Source organism: Calypte anna, chromosome 5A (assembly GCF_003957555.1).
Source record: "Calypte anna isolate BGI_N300 chromosome 5A, bCalAnn1_v1.p, whole genome shotgun sequence".
Lineage (NCBI taxonomy): Eukaryota > Metazoa > Chordata > Aves > Apodiformes > Trochilidae > Calypte > Calypte anna.
In genome coordinates, this window is record NC_044251.1 from 3,792,973 (window position 1) to 3,817,266 (window position 24,294).

At 42.6% G+C, this 24,294-nt stretch overlaps 1 protein-coding gene across 4 annotated transcripts in view; it reads left to right on the forward strand.

Annotated features, from left to right (window-relative positions):
• AMBRA1 (autophagy and beclin 1 regulator 1) overlaps positions 1-24,294 on the forward strand; it is a 148,082-nt gene that overhangs the window by 12,728 nt on the left and 111,060 nt on the right. For 2 of the 4 annotated variants that reach the window (XM_030451889.1, XM_030451888.1), the window contains exons 2-7: positions 2,422-2,677; positions 2,940-2,998; positions 3,671-3,854; positions 4,515-4,687; positions 5,454-5,520; positions 6,112-7,562. In XM_030451889.1, the coding sequence (XP_030307749.1) occupies positions 2,543-2,677; positions 2,940-2,998; positions 3,671-3,854; positions 4,515-4,687; positions 5,454-5,520; positions 6,112-7,562 (2,069 nt within the window). In that variant the 5' untranslated portion in view covers positions 2,422-2,542. Of the gene's footprint in view, positions 1-2,421; positions 2,678-2,939; positions 2,999-3,670; positions 3,855-4,514; positions 4,688-5,453; positions 5,521-6,111; positions 7,563-24,294 lie in introns of those variants that run through there. The other 2 variants (XM_030451891.1, XM_030451890.1) reach the window with 2 other exon arrangements.

Sequence of the window (24,294 nt, forward strand, 5' to 3'; positions counted from 1 at the left end):
AAAAAGGACAGTCTCTGAGGGAAAGACATCAAGTTTAAACAGGCTCAGGAACCTCCCATAGGAAGTGTATATTATAGGCAAATTAGTTTAAGAGATTAGTAAACTTCTGCAAATGTTTATTTAAGCTATTTTAAGGTAGTTCCTTGATTTTGTATAGTGAAATGACATGGTCGTTCAGTGAAGGGAATATAAAGGTTCAGTGACTGCAATTGTAGCTGTTACCTGTTTCTTTATTTTACAATATGAAGACTTGTTTGTGGCATAACTAAAGGTACTTGTTAAACTTCTCCATTCCCTTTTTGCTACTGTACTTCAGGGAACATTAATCCTTCAGGTAGGGCTGAACCATTCTTAAGTTATCAGAGCTTGTTCTTTCTCATGAGTAATGTGGTTATACTGCTTGTAATTTATCAAGATCCCTTAAGTTGTTTGGGTTATTTGTCCTTTACAGCTATTCAAAGGATATACCAAAGCTTAATGTTTGAGATCTCTTAAAACTTTCAGCTTATTCCAGCTGCAAGTCTGTCTTCCACTTACATCCAGCTTAATTCTTGGGTTGTTGTAGTCCTTACTCTTAGAATGCTTCCATACTGAATATTCAGCTATTTTTTTAATTTAATTTTTTTTTTATTTTTACTAGACAAAATTAGTCATAGTTTCCTCTTGTAAAAAAGCTTTTTAATGTCTGTGTCATTCTGAGTTGTCCTTCCCCTCCATGCTGCTGAATCCAGTCATCTCTGAACATAGGTGGCTGGTGCTGTTTGCAGCCTCCAGATAAGGATATAATGGCAAATAAGTGATTCCCTTGTTATACTGTGGCTTTGGCTGTATCTTCTCCAGCTATCCTTGTTCTAGCTTTTTTGGGTCTAGGCTTTTAAAAAATCTGTATGGTTGCTTTTAAGAATCTGCTTGCAGCAAGATGTTTTTATTTTTTGTGTTGCTTTCCAGTAAGGCTTTTATTTTTTTTAATTAATTTCAACCTGATGTTTGGCTGACTTTCAGAGATTCTTGAAAGAAGGCTTATTTTACACTGGGGAGTTCAGCTTCTCTGAAATAAATGATCCCTGTACTGTTCTTATGAAGAATCAGAAAAATTAATTTCATCGTGGTGAATTTCTTTTCTAGGAAGATGGATGCCTTTACTTGTTCATCACTTCTGTACCTGTTGTTGTACTTTTACAAATGAAAACTGGTCTGTTTTATTAAAACTCAGTTTGTTGACTTCTCCAGACAGCTTCTCCCTATAAGTAGCATCTATCTTAAACCACCTGCTTAGGAGGTGGGAGGAAAGAAGGGTTTGCTAATGACCATTCTGAGTTCTGTCATTTGAAAATTCATCTCTTGTGTGTATAAACCTTTTTCCCCCTGTATGTATATTTTTTTTACTCTTATTGTTACTTCCTCTATTGGATATCGATTGCTTTGTTCAGTGCAACAGAACCAAGGAGGATTTATCTTTACATCTTTATGTTCTAGAGATGATGTATTAGTATGTGCTGGGATCAAAACCTAATGGCATTGCAGCAGTGTTTCTTGCTTTATGGACTCTAAAAAAGTTCTTGTTTATGGAGAGCTTTTGGTGGCACACTCCAATGGATGAGACCATTCAAAAGCTGTGAAACTTGGTTACTGTTTGAGTTCCTGTATTTTTTTCTTTCAAAGAATTATCTTTTTTTCCTAGGAAACAGGGAGTGATGCTTTCCTTATCAGCTCAAAGTGTACTGAAAGCATTAATCTTTGCCATTGTGGATTACTTGGGTGAACTCTTGTTCTAGGAGCAATGTGGGTGGAAAGATGATATGCAGACAGGCAAAATGAATCATCTTGATGGAACTGGCCAAGAAGCCACTGCCGTGGAAGGTTTTGATCTGATACACAGTTGTTTTCATACTTCGTAAGCTATTCTGATGGAGTTGGAATTTGGACTTGAGGTCTTATCAATTGTCTGACCTTTGTAGTGATAATAATTACTATTACTAAAATCTGAATGATTCCTCAGAGACTTCTTTGTCATATTGTCAATTTTTTAACACTTTTCTTCCAGCTATCAGCCACCTTTCTCAAATAACACCTAAAATGTTAAGATGTAAAGACTGTTGCTTCATAAATCTTTTTTTCTTCATTACATACAGCGAGAAACAGTGAAGGGAGAGAGTTTCAGGGCCCATAATTTAGTCTCTTTAGATGTGCTGTGCTTAGGGCATGTGTACAAGGAAAGGGCTTCATGCTTTCAAAAACCTTTCGGGGTAATTTTTGGGTGCAAAAATGTCAAAATTGGGTTTGGTGATGGAAGAAGGTATCAAAGGCTGCAGGAAAAGATAGATTTTTCTTTTAAATAAAATCTTAAAGGTTTTAAAGATCTAAGGAATAACTAGAAATAACTTAATAGCTTCCTTGCTTATAATTCTTTTCTATTTCCAGGTTTCTATGAAGATAAACAACTCAAATGTGGATAGCCTCTTTGTAGTTTGGTGGTGGTTGTCATCTGGAACCTGCTGGTGTCTTCTTCCAGAACTTGGCGTAACGTTGGCTGCTGCAAGCCATGAAGGTTATACCAGAGAAGAATGCTGTCCGTATCCTGTGGGGTAGGGAACGGGGTACCCAAGCCCTGGGTGCTCAGCGGCTCCTGCAGGAGTTGGTGGAGGATAAAACTCGATGGATGAAGTGGGAAGGCAAGGTAAGGTGGGGCAGAGGTGCAGACCCACTGGTTCCTTGGTTTTTGAAGCGGGGAAAGGGAGGCAGGGATTTGAAAGAAATTGTGTGGGGATTGTCTGTTTGATGTTTAACACTTGACATGCTCTCTGGCTCTGTTCAGTTCCTGCAGTGATGTGATACTAGATATATTCCTGCAGCGGGTTCCCCTTGTTGTCTGTGTGGCTTACAGTTAAAGTATGATCATATGACACTTGGAACACTTCCTGCTTTGTTGGCTTTTTCAGAAAGTTGAGTTACCAGACAGTCCACGCTCCACCTTCTTGCTGGCGTTTAGTCCAGACAGGTAATTAACTCCTAGTTCCTTCCCTGTTTCAGCAGTCTTGCTACACTTCGGAAAGTGATGGAGGCTTTGTGTCCCTTCTGTTGTCCAGTCCTGAACAGCTGAGTGAAACTTCTGGTTCCTGATATGCATGAATGGAACACGTGCACCTTCCTAATCTCACAGCTTTGAGTGTAGTTGGTTTTAAATGTCTGAGGTACCCAAGTGATACCTAAGTTCTAAGGAAAAGTATCTGTGTGGCCACCATGGGGTTTTGAGGGAGAAAAGGGTATTTTAGCACAACGTGCCAAGTGATGTGGCACACCCACTGGGATATCTAGGACTAAAGAACAGAGCAGAAGTGTTTTGGAAGCAGAAGTGGAGGTGGGATGTCTCTTAGTGTCACTTGATTTGGAAGTGGTTGAGATGGTGTGAATTAAGAATATTTATTTGCCCCAAACTGTCACTTGAGGGTCCCTTCTGAGCTGCATGTTCACTCTGACTTCTAAGGTCAATTTTGTGTTTGCAGATCAGATGATCTCATGCTTACATGGACCCTGAAATCTGGCTATAGAAAGCTTTGCTGAAACAGTAGCCTCTTACCATTTAAATTCTGTGCGGGAGAGCTGCTGGGTTGAGATGAAGCTTACTATGGTCTGTTTGTCCTAATGTTTGTCCTGCCTTCTGCATTCCCAGGACCCTAATGGCTTCCACACACGTGAACCACAACATCTACATCACAGAAGTAAAAACTGGCAAATGTGTTCATTCCTTGGTCGGACACCGCCGCACTCCCTGGTGTGTCACCTTCCATCCCACCATCCCGGGTCTCATTGCTTCTGGATGCCTAGATGGGGAGGTTAGAATTTGGGATTTACACGTAAGTCTTCCTTGAAACTTATGTACCATTGGTATTTGGTGGGTTGTGACTTTTTTTTGCCAAAGTTTGCTTCCCAAATGTTGCCTGGTAAGAGAGCTGTTTTGTAAGTTTTGCTGGGACCTGTAAGCACAGAACAGCTCATAGCCATCCTGTCCAGAGAGGAGGTGTCAGATTCTTCATTCAGTCCTGCCAGATAGGTCACCTCCTCAGCCATCCCTGTTTCCAGGTAATGCTAGAGAATTAGCATTCTAATGAAGAAATTAGCATGCACTGGAGTGCATGGTGCCTGTTTAGCTCGTGTGAAAAACATGCCACTTTATTTTGCACTCTTCGTTAGAGAAGTTGCTGCTCTGCTAATTCTCCCTAGTCTGGTTATTGTTACAGAGACAAAACGTGTATCCTTACATGGTCACTGTGAAATGCAGCAGTTTTACAGGTTGCTTGAGACACACCTGCAAAAATTCATCTGTAATCATCACTGCAAGCAGTATTATGTTCTAGACACGACACATGACCTTGTATGAGAGAAGCTTCTTGTTGCCAAGAAAGCATGTTACTTCCATGCTCTAGGGAGAGTATTGGAGAGATGGCACATGCATTGAAACGTAATGATCTCAAACTTTGTGATAAACTGCTTGTGATTCTTAACTCCTCACTCAGGGTGGCAGTGAGAGCTGGTTCACAGATAGCAACAACGCGATTGCATCGCTTGCTTTTCATCCTACGGCTCAGCTCTTGCTGATTGCAACTGCCAACGAGATACATTTCTGGGACTGGAGTCGTCGAGAGCCTTTTGCAGTGGTGAAAACAGCTAGTGAAATGGAGAGGGTCAGGTCAGTTCCTGCTTCTGGGGGAAGAGAACACTTTTATTTGAAAAATGGTCAGATTTGGGGATTGCAGGGGGAGTCCTCTGGGTTCTTGGGTGGCCTCGAGAAGTGTTGCTTGAAGCTCCTTGACTCAGCTGGTAGAAAAAACAGTTCTGTGGGCAGGAAAAAAAGCAATTTGAAATAATTGATCATCTTGGTTGTTTGCATTTGTAATCAGATGTGTGCCCTTCATGTCCAGAATTTAGTTCGTGTTCATTTGTAAGCTTAGTAAATAAAATTGTCAGCCATAAGAAAATCTAGAAGCTGAGGGAAGAGAGTGCAAAACTGTCACTTTCATGCTGTTACAGAGGAAACTTCATTGCTGGAACCATGATGTCCTATTCTGAGCAATTAAAAATAAGACAATGATGTAACATGCAAGCCAAGCTAATATCTCCCTTTGTACAAAGTTCCAATTTGTAATATATATGTGTACATATTCCTTAAAATTTTTTGGCTATTTCTATTGATACAGCAGTACTTGCTTCCAGCTTTTATCTTTTGTATAGTGTTACTGTGGACTAAAAAATAGTTGCAGTCTTCAGCCAGATAAGTATGTTTTTGTCTTAAAGGATTAAGTTTTTTATATCCTTTGGAGGACGATGATAGTGATGTTGTAGTAACTCCATGTGAAATACTTGCAATCAGAATTTCTTCCCTGCAGTGTACTACTTCCTGTGTCAGTGTGGAATGTGAACTGATGATTGATACTCTGGCTCTGCTTTTGTTTTAGGTTGGTAAGATTTGATCCTTTGGGACACTACTTGCTCACAGCAATTGTTAACCCTTCAAACCAACAGGTAAGGAGAATGTCAGTACTTGTATTGACTACCTAATAACAAGATGCTCTACCTACATTAACTCTTGTCTGTTCCTAAGCAACCTTGTGCTCTTTGGAAAACCTGAAGTCCTTCTAAGTCAAGTTTTATCTTGCCTTAATTGGCCATGTGAATGTTCTTGTGTTATGTGCAGGGCTATTAAAAAGCTGTCCAAAGAGTGTTTGTTTTGCCCTCGCTGTCTCATTAGTGGTGGGACAGATGTCCTGATGGCCATGCTCTGTTAGTTCTGTTATGTTCTGTTGTTACATTCTGCCACTTGAGGTATGAGCATTGCTTCCCCATTGCTTCCCCCAGCTGCTGACTCTTAGATGGTGCTGCTCTGTTCATATGAACAGTGTATTGTCAAAGCTCACTGGGCTGTAGGAAGAGGTTGTTCAAATCCATAAAATGAACTTTGAAAGAGTCTCAACTGGTTTCTAGGAAGTCAGGGCTTCTAGGAAGGGACATCTTTAACGTCCTTTCATCTGTCTGGGATGGTTGTTGACTGTCTGCTGTTTATTTGGAGGTATAGGATTTTGCTGTGAGGTGACTGAGCTTTGCTTCCTTCTGCAGAGTGATGAGGAAGTGGAAATCTCTGTGGACAGCACGGAGCTGCCCCATTACCGGCAGCGTGCTATCCTCCCATCTCAGCCTGTGAGACGCACACCTCTCCTCCACAACTTCCTGCATATGTTGTCCTCCCGCTCGTCTGGCATACAGGTGGGAGAGCAAAACAGTGTTCAAGACTCTGCTACCCCATCCCCTCCACCACCACCACCTCCGCCTCCAGCCAGTGAGAACACCAGGGCATCTGTCTATAACAGGCTCCGGGAGCGTGTCAGCTATCCCACAGCAGAGTGCTGCCAGCACCTTGGGATGTTGTGCCTTTGCAGCCGATGCTCTAGTGCGAGACTTCCTTCTTCTCTCTTCCCACACCAGGAAAATGCACCCTCCACGTCTTCTGGGGCCACTGGGACTTCCTTCTCCTCTGTGCAGACAGAGCCTTATCAACCCCCAGAGCAGGCATCTATAGTGCAGGAGGAGCAGAGGATGCTTAACAGGCCCTCTGCTTTCAGCACAGTTCAGAGCAGCACTGCTGGCAACACCCTGCGCAACCTTAGCCTGGGCCCCACACGGCGGTCCCTCAGCGGGCCCTTGGCAGGCCACCAGTCCCGGTACCAACAGTCTGCAAGAGAGACTGCTTCGGGCTTAGGTGGGTCTGACTGGTCCAGGACAGTGCTAAACATGAGCTCTCGGTCAGAGCTGGAAGCCATGCCTCCCCCTAGGACCAGTGCCTCCTCCGTGAGCTTGCTGTCCGTGCTGAGGCAGCAGGAGGGAGGTTCCCAGGCCTCAGTCTATACCTCAGCAACAGAAGGGAGGGGCTTTCTGGCCCCAGGGGCTGAGGCAGACAGCGGTAGCAATGCTGGCCCGAGCAATCCGGTCAGCATCCGTAACGAGCTCCAGTGTGATCTGAGGCGTTTCTTCCTGGAATATGACCGGCTTCAGGAGTTAGATCAGGGTATTGGTGGGGAGCCCAGCCAGTCTCAGCAGGCTCAAGAAATGCTCAACAACAACATTGAGCCGGATCGGCCGGGTCCCTCCCATCAGCAGACTCCACACAGCAGTGAAAACAATTCCAATTTGTCCCGGGGTCACCTGAACCGATGTCGAGCTTGTCATAACCTGCTGACCTTTAACAATGACACGCTGCGCTGGGAGAGAAGCACGCCCAGCTACACACCAGGGCAGGTCCAAAGCACGTTTGAGGGTGTGCCTCCAAATACCAGCCAGGTGCAGCCTGCAGAGAGAACCGAGGGTAGAGCTCCTGCCTCTAGCAGGCTGCAGCTGGGCAGCTCTTCCACCCCGCAGGAGGAGAGAACCATGGGAGTGGTCTTTAACCAGGAGACGGGGATCTGGGAAAGAGTTTACAGCCAGTCGGCTTCAAGCAGACCTGGGAATGTATCACAGGAGGCCTTAAACCAGGAAATGCCTGAGGAAAGCTCAGAGGAGGATTCACTCAGGAGGTAAGATACATGCTTGGCCTTCCTCCTCTCTTTTTTTCTTAAACCTTTCCCATCTAGTCTTGAGTTTTTCAGGTTTTTCAGAGTTAAAAAGCTTTTCTCATGGGATTATATGCTATTTATGTAGATGAAAATAGAGACATGGCATTGATATCTTTTATAACTGCTATTGTCATGCTACAGGTAGGCTCTGAGGGTGTGTTTATGGACAAACACCAGACCTCTCAATGAGAAAGGAGTATGTTAGTACAGACAGGCAAACATACATGCTCTGGCAGCAGAACTCTGGCTTGAACTGTGCTCCTGATGTTTCCCAGACATCCTGGGAACACAGGATGTGCTATGCTGTCCTTTGTGCCCAAATACCATGCGTGTGCTGCATATGGAGAGTGTGCCCAGGGTAGGTATGGAAAATTGAGCACAGGTAGTGAGAATTGCTTCCTTGAGTGCTGTGTCCTGTTGAGGTTGTAGTTGTTAAGCTGGAAGGGTTAACAATAATTTCCTTGCCTTGTTAAAAAAAAAAAAATAAATCAAAAGTTCTGTTGCAGCTGCTTGGGCATATGCCTTTGTTTTGAGTGTTTGGTCAAACTCATGCAGAATCCTTTCGTAAAGAAGTGGCTCCCATTGACCCAAATCTAGGGTGAACTGATTGGGAGCATGCTAATCACTGAAGATTTTAGGCTTTGCTTTTTTATTCTTCTTTTTAGAAGGTGATTCTTTTTAGGAAGATTTTTTTTCCTACCTTTCAGGTGTGTTAAAGGAAACAAAGCCAAATCAAACTTCTACTAGGAAAGACCAGTGCTTCATGTGAAAGTATCTCTTCTGGCTTGTCTGGACAATTCAGTGACATTGGTACTTTGGATAGAACTTCTCTACTGGGTTTCAGTTTTACATGTTCTCCATCAAGTTGTTTGTGTGCTTGTCAGAGGAAAGGTTCAGTCGTGCTCTTTCTTAGAAATGGATGCTTTGTGCTGTGGGAAAGTAAAGTTTCTAGGTTGGATTCAGATGTAATGCTTTGCACACAGGATTGCCTGAGAAAAGAGAATTCTTTCCTTCTTCTTGCAGATGAGCTGATTATACTCAGTCTGGAACAGTGGCTATGTTTCTTGTTGCTGTAGAGAAATCCTGCATCCTTGCCCCATTTTTGAAGGGGTTTTGGTGCTTTTTCTTTTTTGTTTTGTTTGGGGGTTTTTTTGGTTTGTTTTTTTTTTTTTTTTTTGTAGGTTGGTTTTTGTTTTGTTTTGGTTGGGTTGTTTTGGTTTTGTTTTTTTTAATAGGCTGCCATAAAGAGACTCTCAAGTTAATTATATGGTATCTGCTTCTTTATTGGACCTGGAGATACCTGCTGTTAATTTAAATCAGATACCCTCTAGTTCCATACTAAAGGGCAGTGGAGTGAGGAGGAGCTGACAAATTTATGTGTAAAGTGGCACTTGGGTAAGTCTTGCATTATCTTTCTTTTGAAATAACTCTACATGCTCTTTGTAACAATACCAAGTTGGGTGAGAGTGTTGAGCTGCTCAAGGGTAGAAAGGTTCAGCAGAGGAATCTGGACAGGCTGGATCCATGGACCAAGGCCAATTGTATGAACTTCCACAACAAGTGTTGAGTCCTGCAGCTGGGCCACAACAGCCCCAGGCAACACTTGGGGCAGAGGGGCTGGGCAGCTGCCTGGCAGAGAAGGATCTGGAGGTGTTGATTGACAGCTGACTGAATATGAGCCACCAGTGTGACCAGGTAGCCCAGGAAGCCAATAGCCTGCATCAGAAATAGTGGCCAGAAGGACTAGGGAACTGATTGTCCCTCTGGACTTGGCACTGGTGAAGCTGTGCCTTCAATACTGTTAAGTTTTGGTCCTCTCACTACAGTAAAGACATTGAGGTGCTGGAGTGGGTTTAAAGAAGGGCAACAAAACTGGTGAAGGATCTGGAGAACAAACCTGATGTGAACTGGCTGAGGGAATTGTGTCTGCTTAGTCTCGAGGAGGAGGCTGAGGGGTAGATTTCATTGCTCTTTACAACTAACTGAAGGGATGTTGTAAGAGGGGGGGCAGTCAGTCTCTTTTCACTAGTAACTATTGACAAGTAGAAATAGCTCCAAGTTATACTAGGAGAGGTTCAGGTTGGATGTCAGGAAAAACTTCTGCAAGCAATGGAACAGGCTGCCCAGGGAAGTGTTTGAATTGCCATCTCTGGATGTGTTTAGAAATCATACAGATGCTGTGCACAGGGACATGGTTAAATAGTGGACTGGTAGAGCTGGGTTAACAGAATTAGTTAAAGGTTGGACTGCATGATCTTACAGATCTTTTCCAACCTGAGTGATTCTGTGGATCTGTGGTGTATCCACTGTGTGGCTTGTTCTCTGGCCCTAGGGACAAATAACCTTTATGTTGATCAGGCAGTTGGACAATGAGGTGTGGTAGGATCTGTAGATGTGATCTTTTTTGTGAGGATAGGATGATTTAAAAATGGCCTGAGGCATGTAACTCAGTCCACCTCAGCACACAGGATCTGGATGTGTTGCTGCTTAACAGCTGGAGTTCTGTGACTAAATATCTCAGTCACTTGTTGCCCATGGTAGCTGCTTCCTCCTCAGTGGCTGTAGCATCAGTGCAGAGTTTGGTGCCCAGCTGGTCACTTGTGCAAACAGGTGCTTTTTGCTTAGACATAAATTTTGAGTGTGTAGTTTGCATGAGCTTAAATTCACAGGAATTTCTGTGAGATTAAACCTGTAGTTTTTGCAGAGGTTACTAAGAAGCTCCTAGGGACTTGTGTTTTCCCAGCCACCTGCTTTTGGTGTCAGACCTCTCTTAGTAACAGTCATGTTGGGTCTTCTGCCTCCCTTCTAATTGAAGTTAAGTGATTAGTGAGGGAAGGAAGTGGACAACAGTGAGCAGTATTCAGTGCTCATGGCAACTTCCTTTAAGTAAAACTTCATCTCCCTTCCTGTTAAACACATTGGGTGAACTTTCTGAAGTCTTTTCCCAGAAAAGGAATCTGCATGTGGGATAGCTACATCCAGCAGGTGTGTTTTTTTCCCCTTCTCAAACCAGCTGCTGAATTTTTCTCTATAGAGCAATAACAAGACAGCAAGCACCCACTTAGATGATTTTTTGAATAGAAGGAACTTGCTCAGGTCCATGCTTCTTGTCTCCCAGACATAGGGTGTAGTTCCACAACTGGCAGTGCTGGAAGCACTCATGCACAGTAGAGTCCAAAATGTCTATTATCCTTTGCATGCAAAAATAGTGACTAAGGCCATGAGATATAAGCTGTGTAATGCTGAAAGTGCTGGGGAAAGAGAGGAGGGAAGGTAAGCCTTCAAGCTTTGGGGGTGCAAGTGTTAACTCAGTGGCACACTTCTAATGTGTGTAGTTTTGTGCCTATGGACCTCAGGTTAATTCTTTCTGCTGGGGGGACGTGCATGGATTTGCTTGTTACCTGTGTTATGTTCTGTTATTCTTTGTTTCTCCATTAGATGTCTTCATTGGGCAATGGAGCTCTGCATGCAAGGGCTATCTGAAAAACCAAATAAAAATTGCTCTGGAAACTGTGTCTGTATGATCTCATTCCCTGTCCATGGGATCCATTCCTTGACCTGGATTGCCTGGCTGGGAAGTAGCTTGCTGGGAATTTGGATATTGTTGTAGAGGATTAATTAAGTTAATAGGTAGTCTGATGAAGGCTGTTACTCTTTGAATTCTGTTGATGTAGCTGTTCCAGTTGGGTAAGGAGAAAATCCTTCTTTTTCTGATGGGGCTGAACTAATTATCTAATTATCTTGGGCTAATCATGAAGTGATTAATAAGCATGTAATGAAGCTATTCCTGACTAACAGCTCTAGCACCTCTATTAGAAGGAACATGTCACTGAGAGCACTGCAGCAGTTTTGTCACCTTCATCTTGGTCTGAAAGCAGCACAGGCTTTGGGCTGTGTGCTTCTTGAAGCTGTGTCAGGAGGTATGGAACTGGGGAAGGTTTACTGCCTACTTTAATCAGAATTTGCTGAGTCTGAGCTTCAGCTTTTTTGATGTTCTGCAGGCTGATGATGTTAATCCAAATGTAAGGTTTTTTCCCCTGTGGATCAGTCTTTGCCTACCTTCTAACATCCAAGTGAAAAGAAACTCAGAAATCCCTGAAGTTGTCATGTGGAATGCACTTCAGAGAACTGGTGATAGAAACTATTGACAAGATCTGAATGAAGGAAAGATAATTGAGCAACAGATGATATTTAATTTAAATTTTCTATAACTTTAGGCTATTAAAAAAGGGTTAATAATGTAATCTCAGTGGGGGAAAAGATCCTGTGGGTACTTCAAGCCATTGTTGCCATGTAGGCCAATTCAGGTTGATAATGAAAAGTTGACCAGAGATGAAAGTTTTCTTTGAGTCAGCTGCTTGGTTCAGGGGAGCAAATGCCAACTTCTTAAAATAATTTTATATGAAATCCTGTGAGTGGTCTCCATATATTTAAATTCTTCAATTAATGACAACTACAGTTCACTCTTGTCTAATAAAAGTGATGCAGATCTTTAAATACCACCTCTTTGACCATTTTAATATGACACAAGTGGTATCTACAGAACTAGCATGTTACTTCACAAAAAAAGGAAAATCCTCCATTTCTAAATCTAGTGATGTTTCTTGGTTTTGGCATGGCACCCCAGGTCACAGTCTCTCTGGAATGGATGCACACACAGTCGTGCCATGTGTGTCTCTGTTGACTTATTTCAAATCTTAGTTTGTGAAACAATCCCTAGGAAGGTGGGGAAAGAAATACACAAAGGTAAACTTCTCGTCTTAGCATTCAAGGTTTAGCTGCATGTAATGTACTGAAGGGGCAATTCTGATGTTGTTTACCAGTCTGATTTGACTAGAGATTTGAATGAAAAAGGAAGACGAGCCCTGTCCTGCTGCCAGGCAGGTTTGCATGAAACCTGTGTTTCATGAAGAAAATTATTATCATCTTTATTCTTCCATTAAGAAACTTTTGCAATTATGTTAAGCTTCTCTAATCACTCCATTGCACTCATTCCAGAGGTCAAATTCTGTAGGCTGTGATATGAGGAACTTCTGTATCTCTCTATGCATAATGCTTTTCCCTTACCTCACTGATTTAGTTGGGCAGGTAATAGAAGTTCCCTGAAAATCTGAAGTCTTGAATTGTTGTGAGAGATAACAGCTGTAACAGATACTCTCTATTTATCTCTCTCTCCTTCTTGATAAAGAAAGGAGAATAAGGGAGAGAGACTGATGGGTTGGAAACTAAACTACCCAACTTTAATGAAACAGTAAGGATAAATAGGAAAAATTACTAAATATATACAAATATACAGGAAAATGGATACCACATTCCTCCCCCCTTTTCCCCAACAACTCTCACGTCACCACCGAGGCTGCAGGGCAGCCCTGGGAAAGTCCAGGCTGGAATCCTGGAGTCAGGAGCAGTTGGGAGCTGGAGGCAGGAACACACAGATATGGGCTGGGATGGATCAGGAGCACAGGCAGAAGAATGGATGGAATCCTCCCAGGATGCCGGGTGAAGGAAGGGAAGCAGGAAGTCAAGAAATTTGGCTTGACCCTTGTGATGCCTCAAATTTATCCTGAGTATGAGATGTATGGGATGGAACACTCTGTTTGGTCAATTCTGGCATCTATCTTGTCCGTTCCTCCCCAAAGGAGGCTGCAGGTGGGACCTCTTTATTCCTTCTGGAGGGTAAAATGTTCCTCAGAGCTGAGCAGTGCCCTTGGCTCTGCACACCAGTCTCTAGCAGTAACTATAAACATCAAGTGTTATCAGTCCTAGGAGCAGACACTGACTGAGAAACTTGCTGTTAATTTCAGCAAGTGCAGCTACTTACAAGAGACTGAGCTGAAAGCAAAAGTACAAGAGAGGAAATCACCTTTATCCTGGCCCAAACCAGGACAGATGGTTTTGCTGTGCACTCAAGTAGGAAGGAATGTATGTGTGGGGGGGAGTTTGTCTTGTCTGGGGACACTTGTATAAACTCCTTTATTTGGTTTGTGAGTGTATAGGTAAGTGCAGAGTCCGCAGTGCTGTGCAAATAATTGACCTGCTCAAGGTGCAGAGCTGACTGACTGAAGGCATTGCTTTTTGGTGTGTTTTTGTCTGTCTGATGCAGTGTGTCCAAGTGACATTTGCAGACCAGCTTCCCTGAAACTATACAGAAGGGAGGGCCCAGGGTGAAATTTTTGTCTTTCATTTTGTCAGCTCTTTGTCTGAGTATTGAGGTCCCTCCTATCTGTATTTTTGCTTCATAATGTGAACCCAGTGTTCCCGAGCCAAGACTGCATAGTACTTAGCAGTCTGGAATTTCTGCATAGGTGAGATGAGGAAGCTATAGGGTTATGAATGTGATCCAGACATCAGTGCTGTACATTGTGAGTTAGTTTCTCTGTGTTCCCTTTTTCTTCTCTGTCTCTGTTAGCCCAATGCAGACCTCTGTGCACTGCTCTTGTGGGGCCTGAAGTGAACACCAGGTGCAGCAGGCTGGAAGTAATGGAACCGGACACTACAGTGACTCCAGCTCATATCACATCTATATTCAGTCCTCGTGGCTTTTCTGGCAGCACGTAGCTCTCTATACATACAGCAGCTTCGGAAAGAAGTGACTCGTCTGTTCCCCTTTGGATTTCTCAGATTTTATTCCGTTTCCATATTGCTTTGCTGTCACAAGGGGGCAATGTTGCTTGTGTTCCTTGCTTTCCCTCTCCTTGTGGAACGGGAAACTTTTCTTCCTCCTTGTGTAAGGAAAACAAGGTAGCTTGGGGACCACGCCCCTCGTCCTAAATTGAAGCTTTTCTCCTTAGTTACCATACATCTGCAAGTTCTTCAGTGCTTGGGGAAAGGCATGAATGGGGATCCTGAAGTGAAATGGTTCTGAGGCAGCATACAAGCAAGAGAGAACTTTATCCTCTTCTCTTTGGTAAGGGTTTGAAAGGGAAAGGTGTGGATCTTAAGGTGCAGCAGGTTTTTTGTCTGACATGCAAATGCCTATGAATTAGAGCTGTAGAAAACTAACTTGGCAGAATTTCTTTTTCATTGCCTGTGAAGCCTGTAGCAGACCTTTCTTAGCAGTCTTGGTTGCAAATCAAATGGCTGCTCATCCGTCCTCAGGAGACTTCTGTAGTACTGAGTGATTTGCAGATGTTGAGAGGGAGGTCACCTTTCCACAGGGCTGTGTTTATATTTTGTTTAAGTATTTTGTGAGCTATTACCTAAATTTTTGAGCACTCCCATAAAAAGGCCATGAGTATGTTTTGGTGAGGTTTTTTTCTGATGCAAGTAGGCATGGCTTACTCATGGCAATGAGGAGATACCTCTTCCTGTTCCAAATTGTAGGTAGAATGTTGACTTGTGGTCAAGCTGGGACTGTGGCTAAAGAAGACAGACAGGATAGGAACACTCCCATTCCTGTCCAGCAGTGGTGAGTGGTGTATGTAAAATGCAAGAGTTTAGTCACTTTTGCAGCTTGTTTAGAGTTCCTGCTGGAGCCTGATGGTTTTTGATTTAGACGACCAGCCTGTTCATATCACTTCATATATTGGCTTCTGGTAGCTTTCTTATTGTGTATGGTAGCTGTTACTCATACCCTAGCTTCAAAACAGAACAACCAGAACATACCCCTTGCTTTGGTTACAGAGTTACCTACCAGACAGTTCTGTGATTGAACTTGACCATCAAAATAAGAGAATAGGTTAGTGCTACTCCCTTTACTTTTTTGGAGGGGATGGAACTAAACCAGGAGGAAATTTCCTTCCATAAAGCCACAAAATGCATCTTGCGGTGGAGACAGAACACATCCAGTGTATTCAGTCTTGTTCCTTATTTCACAAAGCCTGCATCATTACTCTTTTTTGCCTAATTGTCTGCAGCAGTTGGGGCTTGCTTATTCAAGTGTTTAATGTTTATTCCATCCCATACTTTATTGCAGCAGTGATGTGTTGAGTTCACTCAAAGTGGGGAACCTGAGCTGGAGGAGCTCAGACCTCTGAGCTGTGGCAGAGAGAGGCAGCAGTAGGATGCTGGCTGCCCAAACACTAGGTCAGTGCCTGTGCCAAATCTTCTGGACCTGTCGCTCAGCCAGGTTTTAGGTTCATGCAGTTCTAGTGCAGTTCAGTGCAGCAGAGGGTACCAGGCACAACTCTTCAGACTTTTATTGTGTACAGCTAAGTGGAAGTTACACAGAACTTGTTCATTGGTCACTTTTTGATTTGCTATAACTAATACTCTTCTTTTTGTGTTCTGATATGTGGCTACTTAATTATTAAAAGGTGGTCTGGCATTAGCATGTAAGGTCTCTTCTCACAGGAGTGATTTATGCTAACTAGTCCTAGGTTACCTTAGGGCAACCTGGCCAGGGGATTCATCTTGACAGTAGCTCATTTCTGTGTTCCTCCTGATTCTTTACAATGAGGACCACTCTCCACAGTATTTAATTCTCCCCACCCCTTAATGGTTCAGGCCTATTACTTGTGGAATCCTAGCTATAATCCTCTAGTTTTTATTTAAATTTATGGTGCTGTGCCTTTCTGGCAACCTTGCAGCCTTCATGCGTAACCTAATGGTCTTGGAAAAGTTCATGCTGCATTGTTTTCAGGCTTTATAAGAAGTAATTCCAAAGATGCTTATTACAGTTCTTATAAATTATGGTGATAGAGATGAGTAATATCTCAGCACTTAGTGAGGAACAGTTGGGTAAATAGAAGTTATAAAGAGGTTTGCAAGCAGAAACGAGGTTCATGTTTGTGGTTGGGAAGAGGGGATTGAGGGCAGGGTGGCAAAACTGTGGTGTGGGGGAATGATTTCTGCAAAAGGTAGCCTGGACACACACAGGAATGAATGAAGACCAAATTTGTCAGTGCCAAACACAAACTGAGGTGATAATCTGAAGGTGACATGAACATTTAGACATGGTAATTATCTGTGTGGACAAGCTTGGCAAGTGTTATTTGTTTGGCCTTTTCTAAAGGTGGAAAATACAAATTAGTTTTATCATGAGAATGTAATCACAGGCTGAAGGGTAGGAGAGGCTGCCCTGACATCTAAATGGCCAGCTGATGTTTACATATGATCTGAGGTGATGCTGCCATCCTTCCAGCTTTGTGTTTTTTTTCCAGACTGAGCCTGCTGTCTCTGTGTGAGCAGATAAGACTTTGTTTTATTGACATGTTAAGAAGTTTAAGCTCTTGAATGTGCTGGTAGTCGAAGAGCAAGTGAAAAAAGTCCCTGGTTTTTGCACATAAGTTCCTCCCCCCTGCCTTTGCTTGTTTCCCAATTTAAGAATAATGTAAGGTTGCTAGAGGCCTTTTGCTTCATTACTGAAAGTGTGTGGGTTGGGGGGGGGAACTGGGGAGTGGTGCCTTGTGCTTTCCCTCTTGCAGTGACTAATAGAGGTCACTTTTTGCTGCTGAGGTTCCCTCAGCTATGGAAAGCTGAGCATGTGCAGCCTTCATCAAACTCGAAGAAAGGCTTAAACCCTCTCTTTTTTATTTTTTTTTTCTTCCTAGCCTGAATTTAAATGAATAGCAATGACTGCAGCACACAGATTCTTTTTTTAAATTAATTTTGCATCAGCTGGTCTTACAAATTAAGAAAGTTTTAAAATAATTCTGCTTTCTGAAATGCCTTAATACTGGAATACCTTCTGCAGTCCCTTTCTAAACTTTGTTTCTTTGCACTGTCCTGGAAATGGAGACCTTTTCCCTACAGATGTCTGTCTATGGGGATTGTTCTGGGACTTCTGTGTTCATCTGTTCCAGCATAGGAGCAAGGGAACTTCTCATTGGATTCCAATGATGTTTCTTAATGAGGATGGAAGAGGTGCATGGTTTCAAATGGCTTATGTTTTTTGCTTCTACTGAGAAATAATGAGATCTAGAGTTTGGTGGGCTGTTTATTTTGTTTGTTTGTTTTACACAAGGCCTGTATGAGATGACCATGCAACTAACACATTAAAGACAAGATTCTTTAGAAGTTGAAAGGCAGCTGACTTCAAACAGATGGGTGCTTGAGGATACTATACAACATACCTGTTCTCAGCTTTCCTATACGCAGGGAATAAGTGTGAATAGTTTCCCTCTCTTTAAGGCTGTCATTTAGGTTTCTGTTTCCTGTGGTGTCTGCACATGGCTTCCCTTCAGCTTCCTGGTCAGCTGCTGCAGGGTGGGCAGCATGTCCAGACAAGCTCACTTGACCTGGACCAGTTGCTTCTGTTCCCATCTCTTACCTGTACAGAATTAGTGTCCTTGTAGTATTCTGTCTAGGAGATGATGCTCAGCTTATGATTACTGGTGGTCTTTGACATGCCTCAGCTATCTACCTGACATTCTTAGAACTTCTTGTCTAGCTTAAGAGAAGTATGTTAGAACAATTTCTAAGTTTTGTTTTGGTTTTCTTTTCCTTTTTGCCAAGAAACAAGTTATGGCTAGGCCCTCAGACCTTCTATTTCAGGCTTGCTTGTGCAATAAAAGCTGTCTGCAGCTTCCTTGAGTGTGGAGAGGAGCTAGAGATGTCGGCAGTATAGTGTGCCTTGGTTTTTGTGCTAATACAAGCCTTTAGTTGTTATAGTCACTTATATCTCATGCATGCAAGTACTCTGTACACTCTTTGGAACAAAGTGTCATCACCCAATTATTTGCTCCTTACTACAGAATCTGGGCTGGAGAATTTGAAGTAGAGCAGCATGTGTTTACTCTGGGCCTGGAGGAAGAGGAGAGAGGGACCTGTGATCTGATTTAGTAATACAACTGTAACCAAAATAGTGATGTCTAGATTTCTCCACTTGATCTGTTCTGGTCTGTTGAACAGCTACATGCATTTTAAACACTTTTCACATATGTATTTAACTGATTGTACCACATGGTTGTTTCTGTGGTGATGTAACTGACCCCTTCCCTTGCTCTCCTTGAGAAAGCACCTGCTGGAACTGAAGGCTGTGAATGAACAGGGTTCATTATCTGCCAGAAAACTGACTCATTTTTCTTTTTGGAATGCGTTAGTATAAAATCCTTCCCTTGTCTTCATGAAGTGAGTGGGCTGGGGTAAGTGCCTGAACTGCCCTGTTGACTTGACTCTCTCCAGCCTGAGCAAGAACATTTTAAAGGAAGGGATTGATGTGTGATGGGAGCTGTTTTCATAGCCTTGGAAGCCTGTGAAGATAACAGTTTGGCTTCTGCCCCCTCAGGAAAGTCACCTCCTCTTCAGTTCCCTATGGAGAAGCAGAAGCCCTATGTAATAATTATCCCAGAAACTGTTGCAGATCTACATGTGTGAGTAAGCATAGATTTCTACTGTTCACACAGTTTACTTGTAGAGACCAAGGAGAATTTGAAGCAAACTTTACACATATGAAGGCAGGTAGAGGAGCTCTCAGAATAGCAAAGCTTTCTGCAGGCTGAGGGAGTTCAGTTTGTTGGCTGTGTTTTGGCCGTGCTTTCAAGCATGTTTTCATGACCATAATGACTAGGAGCAGATGCCCTCTAGATGAATTTCTGATATAATTGCATGTTCTTACGTGTCTAGGTGGAGGAAGATGATGTCTGCCTTCAGCTTGGCTGCCTGCCCCATTCTGGGCACTGGTACATAGCTGCCAGTGTAGAGCTGAACAGCTCATGCAGTAGCTTGAGCTGATTTTTTTTGTTGTTGTTGTTTTTTGGGTTTTTTTCTTCCTTTCCTGCTCCTCTAGCTTTGCCCCTGCAGAATGAAAGTGCAGGATCTTTAGTCTTTCTCTTCATTATGGAGTTATTTCCAAACTAATCAATGCTGCCACAACTGCTCCTAAACCTTTTAAAGCCTATCATAAGTTTACAACTGCTCTTAAACCTTTTAAAGGCCAACTGCTCTTAAACCTTTTAAAGCCTATCATGAGTTTCCTCTTGCCTATTGAAGTAATGCATTAATCATTCCCTGGGTGCTGTATGATGGGGCCCTCTGCATAACAGGTAAAGTAGGTGTAGGCAGGTGAAGTAATAGATTAATAGTCTGACCTTGGGTCCACTTAAAGAATCTGTCATCTTCCTCAGAGCCACTGCCTTTTCCTGTGATGAAGTCCAAAGATTCTGTGTAGCTCCTGCAGCATCAGGTGGTACCTGGATTTGAAGTTCCTACTCTAAGAGCAGAGTTGTAGCAATAGCATAATTCATCATGTGTTATTTACTTCCAAGCAGGTAAACCTTCAAGGGTTAACTGTGGTCTTCTTGAAAACCTGCTCCTTGTCTTGTAAAGAGGAGAATTAAAATCCCAGTGCTTGTTTCTATTGTTTGAGCTTTTATCTACAGTTCTTTGTTTTCTGTAATTGTGCTCCTTTTCCCTGCTTTCCTTCCTATTCTGACTGAAGACTCAACATGCTGTTTTCTGACTGAGAAGTCCTTACAGCTTGTTTTCTACAGCATTCTTGCCCAGAATCATTCAAGAGGGAAAAATGTTTTTTTGTTATAACTTCTATATCAAACCTGCTTCTCTGACAACTCCACACTCCTCCAGCTGGGAAGGATGTCTGCTCTGTTCAGAATTGCCCTTCAGAGTTAACACAAGTTCTTTCTTGCAAACAGGTCTGTGTTCTGCAGTGGCCATAGTTGGAATGGAACTGTGATCAGGTAGTGCAGCTTTGCTTTTGCTGCTTTCACTAAAGAAAGGGTTTCAGGTGTGAGCTTTTTACTTGCAAGGGTGTTCATTATGTGGAATAAGGTGTTTTTTTTCTTTAAGGGAAAAGAAGTGGTGAAAAAAGAATCCTGACAGGGGTTGGGTTCTTATAAGTCAGCCACCAACTCTCATTGCTCACTGAGGATGAGTTGTATGGCAAAGATGTCAACATGGGGATGAAGGATAACTCAGAGAACTGCAGTAGTTCTGAGTGTTGAGGTTTTCCTCAGTAGTGAGGTTCTCACAGTATTTATCTCTTGCAGATTGTTACAACTGCTTTAAGAGAAGTCTGCATGTTTTGTTTGACTGTTTCTTCTCTTCTAATCACCTGTCTTAATTGGAAATCTTGATGCTAGGCTAAATACATCTAGCCATAACCATGTAGGAGCTGAAACAGTCTTGAAATGTTAACTTAAAAGTATGAGATTATGTTAAAGACTTTATTTTAGAACTTGACTTTTCAGGCAATTTTTAGAACTGCATACTGGTTGCTTTTTCTATTTCGAGCTGGAATACAAAACTGGTGGTAGCAATAGTGGTTTTCTGTTTTATGGGAGCTTCAAAAATTTTGTGGAAAATAAAGCTATGGAACAAAATACTTCATGGTTTCTTATGTGTTTTCTGTTTGCTCTTTGAAAGCAAACAACGTAATACAGGTATGTCTGAAACTATTTTTCTCTAGAGAAAGGGTTAAAAAAACAAAACCAAAAAACCAAAACAAGCCAATGGACTGGATTGGTTGAGGTTTTTGTTTAAAGTAGTTTTCTGCTGTTCTGTTGGGGCTGTAATTGGTTTCCAGAAATTAATTGGTCTTGTTGACAGTGAATGATTTGAGTTCAGGATTTGAGGGAGGGTTGCAGTGCTATGTGGCAGCTGTAGAACATTCAGCTCTATTCATGCTTCAGCTTTATTGTTATCTTTATGTTAAACATTGCACTGCTGTAAGACAAAGATGACTGAAGGGAATCTAGTTTTAAATAGGGACAAGTGCTCATCATGTGTACTGACTGCGGGCTGTAATTTTGGAGAGCTGAGAAATCTGCAGTAGTGCAGTAATTTCACCTCTAAATGGGCAGGAGGGAATAGAAAAGCCTTTTCAGGGAAGATATAAAATCAGAGGAGGAAACTCACAGAAGCTGTCAGAATTGTCAGTGTACTTCTGCTTCAAAAGTTAACAATTAATTGCTCTATTTTGGGCCCTCCTCATAACTGAAAGCAGTGACTCTGGGAGTCAGAAGTGTTTGTTTCATTTTACTCTTTTGCTCTGTTGTTGGTGTGCAAGAGCAGCTTTGGAGGATGGCAGCTGACAACACCCTTTTGATTTTTATTGCATGGGGAGGAAAGCCCTTCCTTCAGTGGTGTAGCTCCCCAGAAATATGCATACTGTGACAACATATGCAAGATGTAGTGTAAGAATTGCAGATCTGTGGAAAAACTGTCTTGGTTAAGTGGTCAGGGCAAACCAAAACCCATAGAACAGAATTGCCTCAGTTACTTCCCCTTCACCCTCCCAAGGGAAGATAAAAAGGGCATAAGGAAGAGAGACTTTCAAGGTTGGAAGTGAAAACTAACAGGTTTACTAGGATAGGGAATGGTGGGGAATACCCCACTAGGATATGTGGGGTAATAATGAAAATTACGTATACAAATCTGATTGCTATGGTTGAAGTGCCCAAAAGTCCTTCATGGCACAGCCAACTCAAAAAGGATCCAGATCTTTTCCCAGTAACTGACAGAGTTGGATCCTGCAGAGTGTGTGGCACAAACCTCTCTCCAAGATGTCCAAGCACAGGAAGGAAGAAAGGCCAAGTAAGGGGCTGATGTTCCTTCTCTCTTGGCTTTACATTATAGAGTATGGCAGGAAGTGGGAGGGAATATTGACCCTCTCTGTTCTGCCTTCTGGATCCCTTGGAGTCTTAAGCATCACCCTCTCTCCTAGATTATTGTACTGATACAATAAAATTAGCCTGTGCCTCCTCAAACCTGAACAGAAACAGTTCCTAAAAAGTTAATTTTGCTGCAGTGAAGTATTTTCTCAAAGCCTGCTGAGCTGAATCACTTGGTCCCAAGAGGCCTTTGGTGATCTTCATCCCTGTGGGGGGAGTGTGGTTATAGTCTGATAGCTGATGCACTCTGAGGAGGTTGCTTTGTGATGCTTTCCTTCTCGAGCTGCAGCTTCTAGCATTCAGCTGCTTAATTCTATTTTCTGCTTGTAGAGTCTTGTGTGCTTGCCCTCTCTTTCTCTCCCTTGTCTAAAGGTGTCCTGTAACTTGGACCTTGCTTCCTTTCACCCCTCCATGACTTCCATGTCAGTCCCATAGCTGCTGGTGCCTGGCAGAAAAGGAGTCTGCTGAGGTCTCAGTGCTGCTGAACAGGGACAATCTTCTTGTAGTAGTTTTAATTTAAAAAAATAAACCAACAGAAAACCTACTCTCCCACCTCCTTTTTCAGCAAGCTGGGCCAGAAGCATCTCTCCCAGGGTGAGCAGAGTTAGTCTTCATCATTGCAGCATTGACTGACAACCTGGAGGATGATAATGTGTGTTTTGGTTTGGTTTTTTTTCTTCTTGGTGAGCGGGGGAAGAGAGAAGAAATTGCAGTTTCTCTGCTAATTGTACTTTAGATGTCATTTGTGACAATTTCTTATTGTCTAGACAGAGATAGTGGAGCAATTGCTTTCACAGAGCCTAGTGTTAGCCTGTTATATATCTGGGTAGCAAAAATGAGGGGTGTGGGAGAGGAAAAGGGTGCTGTAAGCACCAGAAAAGGATTCAGAAGTCAAGCATGATCTACTGAAATGTTTCAAAAGGAGATGTTCTCTCTTTGCATGCTTCTCTGTAGGAAACCTAAGTGTTTAGTGGCTAGCAGTTCCCCATAACAGAGCTGCTTCTATTTATCTATGGATTATGTTTACCCAGAATTGCTCCCAAACTCAGTGTTTGCTGTGGTTGGATATTGGTCTGCCATTCACTTTGGGCTTACTGAAAAAAAAAAAATATTCTGTATCTTTCCTGGGACTTGGGGTGGCAAAAGCTATGAATGTGACACGTGGAATACCTGACAGAGTGCAGCACTGATTACTTTAAAAACATTTTTCTCTGTGTTCCTGGGAGGCTACAATACCAGTGTCACAATGGGGAGACACTTTATTGATGGTTATAGCAGTGTATCTATTATTGAATGTCTTTGGCTGTACCAGATCCCTTTGGATCTGTAACTTGGGCCTTAAAGGGCTCAGTCTAGATTGAGTTAGTTAGATTTTATTTCACAGAATCACTGAATTATCAGTTGGAAGGGACCTCTAGAGATCATCTAGTCCAACTCTCCAATTAAACTAGGATCCCCTAGAGCACATTACACAGGACAGAATCCAGGTGGGTTTTGAATATCTCCAGAGAAAGGGACTCCACAACCTCCCTGGGCAGCCTGTTCCAGTGCCTTGTCACCTTCATAGTAGAAAAGTTTTTGCTTTTGCTTTTTTTTTGCCATTATGTTTCAGTGGCATTTCCTATGATCCAGCTTATGCCCATTGCCACTCATCCTGTCACTGGGAACTACTGAGAAGAGTCTGGCTCCATCTTCCTTGCACTCACTTTTTAGATACTTGTGGCACTGACAACATCTCCCCCTCAGCCTTCTCCAGGTATCAGGGACCTTTCATGTGTCAGGCAAACGTGATAATGCCCTTTTTATTTTAAGCCTCAGTGCTGTTGGTAAGACAATTAAGAACTACCAATGAGACTTACAATTGGCTGTGTATTTTAGCAGTTACTGTTGAGTGATTTAGTTTTGTCTCCCTAATCTGAATGTAACTCTCAGGGTTTAACACTGGCCTGGCAATAAAACTGAATGATAGATGCTCTCTATTAATTCCATTCCCCTCCCAGATAAAGGAAGGAGAGAGAATAAGGAGAGAGACTTATAGGTTGGAAACTAAACTACACAACTTCAATGAAACAGTAATGATAAATAGGAAAAATGACTAAATATATACAAATATACAGGAAAATGGAAACCACATTCCTCCCCCTTTTCCCCCAATAACTCTCACGTCACCACCAAGGCTGCAG